The sequence below is a fragment of the Solanum pennellii genome, chromosome 6, assembly GCF_001406875.1.
Source record: "Solanum pennellii chromosome 6, SPENNV200".
In the NCBI taxonomy this organism is placed as follows: domain Eukaryota; kingdom Viridiplantae; phylum Streptophyta; class Magnoliopsida; order Solanales; family Solanaceae; genus Solanum; species Solanum pennellii.
The window spans coordinates 29,692,431-29,707,557 of NC_028642.1; the positions used below are offsets into that span (position 1 = coordinate 29,692,431).

The following is a 15,127-nucleotide window of genomic DNA, read 5'->3' on the forward strand; positions in this document are numbered from 1 at the left end:
CTATTATATGAAATTGCACTGCATGAGCGATAAGGTAACTTAAATCCTTGTTAGTCGTAGAAAGTTAAACATTCTAAAAAACAAATTATTAGGTGAATCGAAGATGTGAATTATTGTGGCCTGCAAACTTAAAAGGCTCAAAAGTCAAAAGTGAAAATCTGGAGTATCCAAACTAATTAATCCAAAGTTTAAAAAATCAATTGCCATAAAATACAATCTTAATTTGTTAGTAATTTCTTCGATCTAAAAAGTAAAAATTCAAATCTATTTTTTAATATTAAATCCGTACGGCCTGAACACCCTACCCTCCCTACCGTTGAATATAAAACGCTACTCTATAATACTACCTAACAATTTCTCATTTTGTCCCAATTTATGGGAATATGTACATTATTATTTTCTCTGTTAAAAGGAAAAATATTCCCTCCTTTTTTTTTATTTTAAAAAAGAACAATTCATTTGATTTTGTGTGAAATTTAGGGAAGTAAGTTTTTTTTTTATAAAAAAAAAATCTTATAGTCTTAATTAAAATTAAATATACTTAGAAGATAATAAAATAATTAATTAATCTTGTGATCTTAAAATACAATATGAAAAATTAAAACTAATTAGATATAAAAAAAACATTTCTTTTTAAATGGATTAAATATGAACGTAATACAAACAAATTGAAACAGAAAAATATGATATACATGTTTTAGACTTATTAAAGAACATAGTTTTTGTTTTTTTGCGAACTCTATTCCCAATTGAGTTGAAGTGCATTACATATATTGCAATTGCAAGTGAGGAAAAGTAAAATTCAACACAAAATCATATAATTGACAAAATAAATTTTCAAATGGTGACTTAGTGGGATGGCTACCCAACATCCAAACAAGAGTCCCTATAAAAACCCCCTTTCATTCCTCCACTTAAAATCACTCATTTAACAACTCTCTCTCTTTCATCAAATATCATTTAGAGTTGTTACTATATATACCTAAGAAAACAACTAATAAAGAATGTGCAATAAGCAGACAAGTTCACCACTACTCTCTACCAAAGACACCACCAACATGTTCCCCCTTTTGATCCCTAAAACCCCAACAAACCTATTGCATGATCACAAAAATAATACTACCCATTTTACCCTTATCTTTATTGAAGCTAAATCCATAGCCAATATTGCTTTTCCCATGATACTTACTGCTCTCCTCCTTTACTCTCGATCCTTAATTTCCATGCTCTTCCTTGGCCAACTTGGCGGCTTAGCCCTAGCTGGTGGTTCACTAGCCGTTGGATTCGCTAACATCACCGGTTATTCCATCCTATCTGGCTTAGCTATGGGTATGGAACCTATTTGTGGACAAGCTTTTGGTGCCAAAAGATACAATCTTCTTGGACTTACCTTACAAAGAACTATATTATTGCTTCTTTTAACTTCATTTCCTATCGCGCTACTTTGGATCAACATGAAAAATATCCTTGTTTACTGTGGCCAAGACGAAGATATAGCTACTGAAGCACAATCCTACCTTATATACTCACTTCCTGATTTATTTGCGCAATCATTTCTTCATCCATTGCGCATTTATCTTAGGACTCAATCCATAACATTGCCTCTTACATTTTGCGCCATTGTATCAATTTCTCTCCACGTACCTATAAATTATCTTCTCGTTACCAAACTTAATTTAGGTGTCGAAGGAATTGCCCTGAGCTCTGTTTGGACTAATTTAAACCTCGTTTTCTCTTTAATTATGTATATTATCATCAGTGGTGTGTATAAGAAAACTTGGGAGAATTTATCAACAGAGTGTTTGAAAGGATGGAAAAAACTTTTGAATTTAGCGATTCCTAGTTGTATTTCGGTATGCCTGGAATGGTGGTGGTATGAGATCATGATTTTGGTGTGCGGAGTTTTGATAAATCCGAGAGCAACCGTTGCATCAATGGGAATTTTAATTCAAACGACGTCGTTGATTTACATATTTCCATCATCTCTTAGTTTCAGTGTCTCGACAAGAGTGGGCAATGAGTTAGGGGCTAGAGAACCAAAGAAAGCGAAAATTGCAGCCATTGTAGGGCTTGCTGGCAGCTTCCTATTGGGATTTTCAGCTCTGTTTTTTGCGGTTACAGTACGGAAGATTTGGGCAAAAATGTTCACTAATGACCAAGACATTCTGGCATTGACGTCTTTAGTATTGCCGATAATTGGGCTTTGTGAAATTGGAAACTGCCCTCAAACGACTGGGTGTGGGGTGTTGAGAGGAAGTGCAAGGCCAAAAGTCGGTGCGAATATTAATTTGGTTTGTTTTTATCTAGTGGGAATGCCTGTAGCTGTTGTACTAAGTTTTTATGCAGGATTTGATTTTGAAGGTCTATGGTTGGGATTGTTGGCCGCGCAGGCGTCGTGTATGGTAACAATGTTGATGGTTTTGCTTCGTACAGATTGGGATTTACAAGCAGAGAGAGCTAAACATCTCACCGGAACAACTCTTCTCTGTGGGGTTGATGAGAATGAAAATATCCACCAATCTAAACAACTCCTAACAGAAAACAATGATAATTCTCTCTGTTAATACACTAGTTTTATCTTTATTTTACATGTATGTATGTATGTATAATACTGAAGCCAACCATATTTTTGCTACTTATTTTATTTAGATGTATGTATGTATGGCAGAAAACTTTTGAAACTTTTTTTTATGTTGAACTATATCATAACAAATATCACTCTTGTCCCATTTAGTCACACATTTACTAATTTTTTTGTTATAGAAAAGGACAAGCCCCATGAGTATTCTGCATGGACTCCCAATTCTGCACATATGGAAGTTTTTCACGTGGTCAAAATAACTCTCTTTACCGCCATGTTTATCAAATACATGTAAGTTGTTACTTTGACATTATTTATTTAGTTAATTTTAACGACATTTACAAAAAAAAATCTTAATTGGCAACATAACAGCAAATTAGTGGCGCCGCTAAAATTCATTTTTTGGAAAAGGAAGTGGTGAAAATTGAAACACACTTGTTATATATACAAAATGTTAAACAATATATACAAAATGTTAAACAATAAATTACAAGTCTCAAAGATAATATAAAAAATGTTAAACCTATAAATTACAAGTCCAAATGATATTAGAAACGTGTATGAAACACTTGTAGTAAGACCAAGTAAAAAGAAAATAAACGTGTTTGCAAACACCGATCACACTTCTGTTTGGTACGTACTCACTGCCGGCTCAACAGTCTAAAGAAAATACATGAGCCTCCAATATTTGAGGGCCTCATTTTTTAATAATAACATGTTATAATTTTTTTTAGAAAATATTGAATATTACTGGTAGAAATCAAAAATACTTAATTAGAATACTATATCCCATGAAAGATAATATAGATTGGTTATATTATCAATTGAAAATAATATTAGAAGAAATAAATTATATATATATAAAAGTTACTGATGATTTTTTAAAATTTAAGGCGACGTTTGACTGTGACTTTAAGTCACTAATGTGCTTGAGTTAACTATATATATCTATAAATCGCACCAAATTGTTAAACCTAACTCACACCCCAAAAGCTAGCTCAAAGGGAGGAGAATTGTCCAAGCCTTATAAAAACTCCACCCATCTCATTAACCAGGACCCTGCTCTGATACCATGTGAAATTAGGTCTTAGGCCTAACTCACACTCCAAAAGCTAGCTTAAAGAAAGGAGGATTGCCGAAGCCTTATAAAGAATCCATTCATGTTATTTACCATCGATGTGAAACTTTTATCAATTTTTTTAACAGTAGTTAAATCAAAGTTGAAGAAATAGAATGATACGGCATTGTGTAAGGTAAGGAAGAAGCAAGAGAGTAAGGGACACATTGGAGATGCATTAGGTGAGTGGTCTCTCCAATTGCATAAATTGCAACAGCTTTCATCACCATATATTGCCTATTGTCAAATCTTATTTTCACTCATTTCCAAAAAGATTTCTTGCTTCTTTTAAATGGTTCCCTTTTCTTATTTATGTGGTTTAAATAAGTCATAGTAATTATTTATATGTGAATATAAATCGTTTCATGAAAGATAAAATAATTGATTAAACAAAATATGAGTCATACAAATTGATACAAATGTAGTAGTAATTTGTACACTTGGCTCAATTAATTTTAATTTTTAATCTTTTATCTTCTCAACATTTACACGGTTAAAAAACAAGACTATGTTTCATGTAACAATTTTTTGAAAGAATTTCTACTATCTCAAATCGCTATGTTTGTTACATTGTATTAAGGTTTTTGGATGAAATGATCCAAAAAATAATTCACGTTCACCTATCATATTTTAATATTATATGATCCATATAGTATCCCAAATTTGATTTACAATACTATCCATGCATTCAAATTCATTTATTTTTTTATAATGACATTGTAGAGTCACATACCCTTTCCCCTCTCCACCAGACCAAGTAAGAGAGAAAGGGGATCATTCTGTCTTCTTTTCTAGTTTATTGCTTCTAAAAAGAAGCAAAAAGTAGTAGTAACAAAGTAGTTAGTCTAAAAGGACTACACAAAATATTGACTAGAACTAAACTTTACTATAGACCCTTAGCTTATTTTCAATTATTATCGTCAGATTTTTCTATAACAATCATTTCCTATAGGCTATAGTAATTAAAAATATTCAGACAAATGATGTTGTTACTAATTTTGCCTCTTAAGCCCTTCATATTATAGACTTAAAAAGTCAAATACCTCCCCTTGCCATCCCTAAAGGTGTACGTCTCATGGCATCAATAAAAAGGTGAATCATTCATCATTTATTAATTGCCTCATTGTCCCAAATAATTTGGGAAGACAAGCTTTCATTGTGCCTCTAAATTAAAGCACATTATCCATTACGTTATGACTATTTTAGTTTTCTAACAAATAAGTGAATGTGATAGGTATCTAATTAGATCTCTTCTAAGAACTAGAATTAATTAAAATAAACTCAAGATTCATAATTAATCAATTTTTAAGTACATTTAGACTATATAGATAATACATTTATCCTAGAGATATTTAGCCTTAAGCATATCCCAAAAGGTAAGATCCCTTTAAGGTTCCAAAGAATCAAGAGAAAAAATAGGGGATATTCAGATTTCAGGATCACAAATAACACATAAAAAGCCGGACATTAAGGTTATCCTACGTTATTCAATTAGTTTATCTTAATGGTCATTTGACTAAAATGTCTATACAAAAATATGAGATTCTCTTGCTGGATATCCTATCACGTCCTGGCTTTGAGATATATTCTACTACATAGTTTGAAATGTCATTGTATTTTATTGGACAAACTACCTAATGACATAAATATTTTTATCATATGTATTCATTTTTCCTATAATTTGAAATAACTATCACTTATTAATAATTTCATACTAGATCTCAAGTCGGATACACCTAGATATATAGATTTTTTGCTATAAGCATATTAAAAGGCAAACAAGACTTGTCTATGTATTCTAGATGAATGTAACTCAAACTAAATACATACATATGCATGTGTATGTATATGATTTGATTTGCATGTATCTATGATAGCATATATATAGAAGAGTGGGGAGCGATATGAGAGGGATGCTCAACGAGATTTATTTATGTATCTCAGATATATGCAAATCCACTTGTATACACTAGAATAAATTATATTTAATTTTGACCTCATGTATTTCGAGATACATGCATCTAAACGTATCTGAATATGCTAAAATATGGTAATACTGCAATTCGACGTATATCTAGGTAATTAGCTTCTAAAGATCTCTATAAGTTTTTCTTTCTTATTTGAGTAGATAAAATTAAGGAAAGCTTTCACAAATTCATAGTATGAAGAGCTAATTACATCTTATCCTAATTACACTTTTTCAAATTCAAAAAATCTCTTAAGTTTGATGGAATTCGGATAAATTTTAAAACGTCTTGATCGGATATATTTCTCAATGTATTGATACGTCTCGACTTCGAATACATCACGAATATCTCGATATATCGCATAAAGTGATGTATCTAACACTATATAAAATTGATTTTTAATTGCCGCTAAATATGTATTTTTAGCGACAATTAACATTCTTTGTATATGTCCTTAAAGCCTTTAGTGACATTGGTTCTAATGAAATTAACTAATGCAGGTATAGACTTTCACATGTTAATTAATGTCAATACTTATTGCCGCTAAAAATTATTTTTGTTAAAGTGTAACTACTCCCTCCATCCATAATTTATTTGTTACGTTACGTATTTCGAAAGTCAACTTGACTAATTTTTAAAGTTAAATTAGATTACATTAATTCGGTATTTTAAACAAAAAATTTAGATATTCAAAAATTATTCGAAAAGTACTATAAACTGCAATTTTATACATATTCATATGATGAAAAATAAATCTTAAAATGTTAATCAAAGTTCTTATAATTTGACTCCAAAAATAGAAATCATGACAAATAATAGTGGAAGGAGAGAGTAATACATTATGTAAAGTGATGTATCTAAAAAATATAAGATCACAAAAATTTTGTAATATTTTCAAGTGATAAAAATTAAAAATTTGTAGAAAATATAATAAAATAAATTATGTTATTAGGTAATTATTTGTAAAATCGGAATACGGATCGTCAAATTCCAAAGCCCACATAATTTATCTTGGTTGGATCGACATATAGACAACTTCATTAGCAACTTGTCATCTAAAATACGTGCAGAACAATGAGAGAGCCTTTTACTTTATTAGAAAATGCAAATTGAAATATTTTGATAAATAAATAAATTGCAGCAGCTTTTCGATATGTCTATGTACGTACATTTTTAACATATTTTAAAAAATGCTTAGCTAAGTGATGACGTTTAGAATATATGGGGGCCGCCATCACTATATTTGATTAGATGAGTTTCGTGATGACTAATTTTTTAATTTTTTTTAAAACCTATTTTTCCAGTTTGAGCGATTTTGTAGGTTGCTTGCGTTGTTTATGACTCGTTAGAATGATTGATGAAGATTTCGAAATTATTAGTTCTAAAAGGAAGAATTTCAATTTTGAATTTGAAAATTTTTGATCAAAACAAATTTATAGACTGATATTATTTTAACATACTTGGTTCTTGTATTTATAAAAAGTCCGACATTTTAAGACTATTTACTCAACTATTTGATTACTTTTGTGTTTATACATTCTATTTTTGTTTGGCAAAAGATTGACTTACCTATCAAAAGACTAAGGTAACTGTCATCGTCACCCCTGAAATTTTGGGTCGTTTATCGAAAGAAAATAATCAGAAATTAGTTACAAATAATATTTCATAGCTAAACATTAAAAAAGTTATGCTAATAATCTCATTTAACTATGAATTAGCAAAAATTATAAAGATCCAATTTAACTAATAGCTATATATTTAACAACAGATAAGCTAAAAATTAGTGATAAAATTTTACAGCTGATTCCACATATCTAATAGTACATATTGTTGGTCAATAAATTATTAATCTCGATGCTCAATAATTCCCAACATGTTCTTTTACCTAATCTTCTATTACATTATTTATTATTATTATTATTATTATTATTATTATTAAACTCAGGAAGAGCTAATAACAATATAACAAGTAGTAAACCAACAAGAGAAATAATAATGCGGCTTTACGAAGCCGTCAAATTTATTTATTAATATTAGTGATGATGACGACGACATCGAATATCGACAACTCTGAAAGTAAAATTATAACAAGTCAAAGTTAGAAAATTAGAAAATAAAAAAAAATTATAATCTCATGACTGCACGTTCAAGATCAGGCTTGAATTGATATAAATAAATAAATATATGTTTATGATTTTAATTTATTACCAAATCTAATTAATCATGTGTGTACGTCCCTTGGCTCTTCAAGGTTTTTCCGACCCTTTGCTTAGCTTTAAATTAAAGAGAGTGTCCTAAATCTTCATTCTTTAATAAACTTCTAATATATGATGATTATGAGTTTTGATCTACCTATGGGGCAACGTTGACAAAAAATATAACATGAATCAGAATCATTGAAATTGGCATTAGAAAATTAACAATACGACTTCTTTTATATTTATCTCGTTGGCCAAATTTAATTATTGATGTTAGACTAAATATATAAAATTTATATACTAGTTATATAATATATATTATGCTTAGTTATTTTTGTAAAGGTTTGAAGATACTTGGATAAAGAATCTTAATAGTTTAATTGTTGGTTATTTGAACCTTCATGTTGTTGATGAGGATGTGATTTTGCACTTTGTAATCTCCTCTTCCATTTTTTCTTTCCCGTCCCATTCTTCTCTTTTTTCTTTTAAAGAAAAACAAAAATATTTGAATGCAGTGGCGGAGCCACCTTACAATTAGGAAAACCCTCTTCGATAAAAAAAATTATAATTTATACATATTTAAAATAATTTTTAGATATATATAATAGATATGAAAATCCCTTTGAGTCTATTTATTTTATATTTTAAACCCCTTATTAAATATATTTAGACCATGATTATTTCAAAAAAAAAAAATAGATATATTAACCAACAGCAGAAAGTGGCCGGTGTACGTGACATAATCAAATATTTTATTTGTTAGGTTATTGTTGCTACTGATGATGATGATGTGCAGGTATAGTTTTTTGTTCTGATACGCACTATACTAAATCTCAGTAAAAGTTTAGACAAGTCGATACATAATTTTGAAAAAAGGAGCAACATAATTTGATTTTATGCTCCTTTAATATCCATGTTTCTATTCATAGAGAATCTAGGTTCTATTAAAAATAATTTTTTTGTGTGTACACACTATTTTTATTATATATTATTTATAAAATTATATTGAGTATGATATTATTATCACACGTAATATGTATTCAAACTCTGACATACGTTAAATCTATATCTAATACGGTACGCTTTAACGCTAGGGGAAATCAAATATTACAATCTTTAATTTGCTGGCTTTGTGACGCCCCTTCCTTCCTATCAATAGAATACACAAAATTTAAGACAAATAATTATCGTAATAATTTGACTTGAAAAAAAGTTTTATTTCCTAAATTATTCATTATTTTTTGGATCTGATTAATTGAAAAAGTTTTATTTTGAAGGATTAAATTTGTTAAAATATAAATAAATAATAAAAATATGTTATATCTAATTTTAAATAAGATTATCACGTACATCAACAAACTCTGCACGTGAGAACACAGATGTGAGGATTAAATTGTGAGTTGGAACTGCTGTGAGGATAAAATATACATAAAAAATAAACGAACTACTCTTTTTTGTTAAAAGTTGATTGTTAGGTAGTGAAGATACTAAAAGTGCACCAATTCAAGCATATTAAAAAAAGAGAAGATGATTTTTTATTTAAGCTAGGGATGATTTTTTGGCCTTTTCTCTAACAAAATACTACTGTTGAGGAGGTTTATATATGACCTATAACACTATACATAGTGTTTTATAAAGAATATAATTCTGAAAAATTCTTTAATTTGTGAAGCGGTGGCATGACACCCCATAAATCTTAGTAATTACAAAAAGTGTAAAAGGTGTCATGGTCATTATTTTTCGCCATATTTCATTTCAACTCCCCCTATGAAAAAATATAACGAAAAATGATGATTGATATATCATATAATGTATGTACGCGGCGCCAATTTTGTCACATATATAAATTAAAAACAATCAGCACATCAATCAAATATATATTATTACTATACTACTGTTCTCTCTCTAGTCTAACTAAACATGTAAATGTATTTCATATTAAATCATACATACCAAAAAAAAAAAATACATAGAATGAAAGTAGAGACTTATCTGGGAGATATTTCTTCACTTAATAAGATTGCACAAAACATTTGCATTGCTAATGAAGACCATCCATGATTAATTTGAGAGTAATGTAACATTATAAATGATCGATCTAAAAGGGCAGCCAACCCTATTTGAAATATATCAACTCAACACTTGCAAGTGGTTTAGCAACACAACTTGTTGATTGCTAAGGGCACAGTACATGTCCTAGACATGAAAATTCAACACATAGGTATGTTTTAGTTTCATTTTTTGGTTTTAACGAAAAGACACAATTTAAATAGTAAGTATTATTTTAATTAAGGAAACAAGAGGTCACAAATTAGTTAAGTGTCCTTTCCCTACACCATTTTCTTTTCTTGCCCCTTTTCCTTTTTGTCTCTTTTATAGAGTCAGAGACGTTTACCTATTAGCATTTTATTTAACATCAAGTATCAATGATGAATTTACGTAATAATTTTGTTTGATGATGCTTAACAATTAAAATAGTAAAATATGTTGTCATGAGACCATAGCTTCATCTGTTAAGAAACAACGTGGGGGTCGTCTTATTATAATAAAAAGGGTGATCTGTTTTTCCTTCTGATGTGCGTTATATTATTATTTTAATTCTTAAAAATGATTCACAATTAAGCTACGCGGCAATATTTAACCAAAAAAAAAAGACAATAATCTAATGAATAGGATTCCATATTCATAAAAAAATAAAGTTTGTCTTAAAGCCCATTTGGCAAATATTAAAGAAATCACAATTTGCAAGATTTCGATTTGATTGGATTCAGAAGAGAAATGATTACTTCTCAACGGCTTATAAAGCCACATGAACATATTGACTTCAATTATGGATCTTCTATAAAAGAATAGTATATATATTATTTGAAGTGGATTTTGTAGTAGCAAGTTGTAACACAATAAAGCCAACTGTATTCATTCACTTCTTAGCTGGAGGATAACAAACAAACCATTGGATTAATTACTTGTTTAATTATAAGTTCCTAAATAGTTGACTTTTTATCACTTGTGTTTTATGATTGTGATTTGTGAAAGGCTATGCAACTCATGTGTACGTGTTACATTGAAGTTCCCTTGGCTTTCCTTCTGGAACATTCTTTAATTTGATAAAGATGAATATATTTCTATAGTCACGTTCAAAATTCGTCCTAATGAATGTTTAAGTGATTTTATTAACAAAAAAGTCTAAGTCGAGTGATTTCATTGATACGAAAATAAAGTTTAGTGACTTTATTAGATAATTTAACGCTAGAAAAGATAAGTGATTGTGCGTAAATATAGTTTGAATTTTGAATCAAATTCGATCCCATAAAAATTTAAGAAAATATGTTTTTCAGTTACAAAGATTAAGATTTTTATTTTAAACATCTGAACTAGAAAAATACTAAAGTGATAAATTTATAAACTAAGAGATAAGAGTAATAACCTAGGATTGTGAAGAGTAGTAATTCTCTACATATCATGAATTTTCTACTTACCGCAATTATCTTTCTATTAATAAAATAACAATAAATTTCAAGTATTATTCTCTCGATCTCACTCTAGCAATTAATTTAAACAACTCATAAGATCACACTAAAGCTTCATTATATGTAATATCCCACTTTTAAATTCAAGTGATTTTGTAACACCCCGTGTTTGAGGCAAAGGTTTGAATTGTATGTAATTCGACCCGAACTCCAGAGAATATATGGTTGTTTCCAAGTGTAAAGTCAAGGTCTGAGTGTGTGGCTGAGGGGTATTGGATGTGAATTTGAGGTCAAAAGGAAACTGTAGCACAAAATCGAGTTGAAAGCTTCTCCACGTATTAAATTTTCAAATAAGCTCGTGTAAGGTGCAACTTTAGACAAGAATATCTTCAAGTATATAAAGTTGTCTGTGTTGAATTACCTATTTAGATAAAGATATTTGAAATTAATTTTTATTAAATAAAGTTGTTTGTTAATCCAAACATAATATTCAGTTTAAGAAAGCTAGTGTTGTTAGTTAGTGACGGATTTAAGATTTTAAAGTTATTGATGCTCTTTTCGCTTAATAGTGGCGGGAAAAATTTTCTAAATATAAAAAACATGTTAAGAGTGATATTCAAACACAAGGCTCAGCAACACTAAAACAACATTAAGCAACCACCATGAGCCATTGGGCCTATTAATCCACTTGTTTATTGGATGCTCTATATTAATTTTATATGAATGCTTCTTAATTTCAATATATATATATACTTTCATACGAGATTAATTGGGTGCTCGAGCACCCGACGGACTTCACATTGATCCACCGTTGTTGTTAGTGGACTCTCTCCGTATGGCCACATATACGAACGTTAGTTCCATAGCGACGACAAGTCATGTCCAATACGTAGAGATCGAGAGGGTGATGCAGAGAAGAGGGTTGATCTTTTTAAAAAATATATATATGCAATTTGGGCAAAAATTGGTCAAAATAAGGAAGTTGAACCAAATATGGTTAGACTAGCAACAAGACCAAAAACTCAGGCGCATATTGTGTAGTTGTTTGAGAATGAATATATTCTTTTGCTTAGTTACGAATTATGGCTACATATTAGAAGGAGAATAGAGGCGAGCTAAATTGAGAGAGGGAGGAGAGGCGAGCGAGATCTAGAAGAGAGAAGAGAGAGGAGAGAGGTGAATACACGTTGCATTAGTTTTATAAGGTTTATCACAAGTACAAATAATACAACTTATTCGTATCAAAACAAATACGACTGTATAAAACCAATTGTATTTAGCGACATATTAGGAGGAGAAAGACGAACGTGATCGAGAAAGGTAGGAGAGAGGATGAATACATATTGTACTTGTTATATCATGAATACAATTGATACAAAATATAAATACAATTGACACAAAATACAAGTATAAGTTTCTTGATACAATTGATTTGTATCATATATAGAATATAATTGTATCAATTGTATTGACAAACACAATTTGTATCGACAAATACAATTGACAGGGAATACAAATTTTCATAATACATATACAGTTGATACATGATATATATATATATATATATATATAATTNTACCATTTATAGCAATATTATGTTAAATATGCAATATGAATTAAAAGTGAATTATATATGCAATATATATGAATTATCATTGTTTATTAAAAATATATTATGTCTGTTTGGTAAAAGTTTGACAGATGTATTAAAATATGTGCTAAATGTATTATCCATCATTAAAAGTTGTATTATATGTGAATAATAAATTGTTCTTTGTAATATGTATTAAACTTGTATTATAAATGAATTAAAACTGATCAAGTGAAAAAATATATTATTGCTATAAATGATAAATATTTTTTTATTATAGTATAATTATGTAAGTTTCCATATATATATATATATACACACACACACACAATTGATATGGAATACATTTGATACATAATACAAAATACAATTGTCATATTTATAAGGAATGCTTTTTGGGCCGCAGTTGTTTGGGATGGAGAGAGAGTGGTGGGGGCGAGAGAGAGAGGGCATTGGGAGGAGAGAGGCAAGGGAGATCGGAGAGAGAAATTTGTTTTAAAATCCTATATATAGCTACAAATTGCAATGAAAAAATCACGCGAATAAGTAAACATATACTAGTTAATTAGCTAACATAGTTATAGTTTGAATTAGTTACCACACACAACCTCTTTTGCTATAATTACATGCGCCTCTCTCCTCTCTTCATCTCGCTCTCTCTCGCCTCTTATACATATACAAATACAAATATACATATTCATATATAATTATATCACATAGATGCAAATATAATTCGTCTTTCTTCACTCTGTCCTCTCTCCTTCATTTCTCTCCTTCCTCTCCCAATCTCACCAGTCAGATATACAAATACATGCATATGTATACATGTTACATATATACAATTATCTAATGGATACACAAATACAATTCACCTCTCTACTCTCTGCCTTTTCTCATTTGCCTCTCTCCTCCCTCTACCGATCTTGCTCGCCTCTCTCCTTCCTCTAACATAAAGCTACAAATCGTAATTTGCAAACTATAGATATAGAGTCTAATTAAATTATTTTTAGTGGTTATTCGCAAAATTTCCTCTATTTAAACTGTAATGATTTACCATAAATACATATCACATGTTTACCTTTTACTTTGTTGTGTAATAGAATTGGCAAATGGGACCTATTTTAAATTGACTATACGTAGCTAGATAACTCCTTTAGTTTGGCCCTTCTTTTCTTCACATATTTCTCAACCCACCCCAAATCTTTTCTCCAACAATTCCTCAATAACCCCTGTTAGAATCTATGCGTCCACTATCAGTCAATGGACCAGGTCCTTGACACACAAACAAGAATATAACAGAAAGTAAATGTAGTTTAACAACACAGAAATTTTACGTGGAAACCTCCTTGCTTAAGGGAGTAAAACCACGACCTGTCTAACAGGATTTACACAACTGTTTCACTAATCTTCGCAAGCAAAAGTAAAACCAATTACACAAATGTGAGAAAAAGTTTTTAATTTCACGATCAAGCAATAACTCTATTGCTTGATAAGCCTAAGTAGAAGTTATTCTACCCACTAAGCTATCACTCTAGACAACTTAGAATTTCAACACCCACCACACTGATTCTTTTATAGATTTAGGAACAGTTTACAATGTAAGACCAAAAGAATATATTCATTCTCAAACAACTACACAAATATGCGCCTGAGTTTTTGGCTGTTATAGAATAATTCTTCACTTTGATTTTCTATAGCCTTTGCATGAGTTCTTGAGAGTGTTTTTTCAAGTTGCAAAAACTAAAGAATAATGTTAAGAAAAGTGACATTGTATAGACAAGACCCTTTCCTTAAACTCATGCCATTGGTTGGAAAGGTCTGACTTTTCTGACGCCGTTGGGAAATATGCACCCACTTTCTGTACCTTCTCCAGCTGGCAGTCAACGAGCTATTCATGTTGAGAACCTGGTACCTTCATAAGGTCCCTGAGTTTGTTACATCATCAAAACTACAAATAACTTTTTATCCCTTTTTGATGATGACAAACAATACTCCAGACACCACTCCAGCTTCATAACAAGTTCCCCCTGAATTACTTGTCCACCCTCCTGACATAAGATATATTGCACAAAAATTTCCCCCTCACTGTATTCCCCCTCACAAACATGTCCAGCTACAACTTATCAGTTAAAATTCCCCCTTTTGGCATCATAAAAAAGAGATACAGTAAACCAGTAGTATCAACAATAATATCAGAGAAGAT

The 15,127-nt window shown here is 30.0% G+C and overlaps 1 protein-coding gene across 1 annotated transcript; it reads left to right on the top strand.

Annotated features, from left to right (window-relative positions):
- Positions 1-943: 943 nt before the first annotated feature.
- LOC107022887 (protein DETOXIFICATION 49-like) lies at positions 944-2,681 on the top strand. Its single transcript, XM_015223463.2, has one exon. The coding sequence runs from the start codon at positions 1,005-1,007 to the stop codon at positions 2,562-2,564; it is 1,560 nt and encodes a 519-aa protein (XP_015078949.1). The 5' UTR covers positions 944-1,004; the 3' UTR covers positions 2,565-2,681.
- The last annotated feature ends 12,446 nt before the right edge of the window (positions 2,682-15,127 follow it).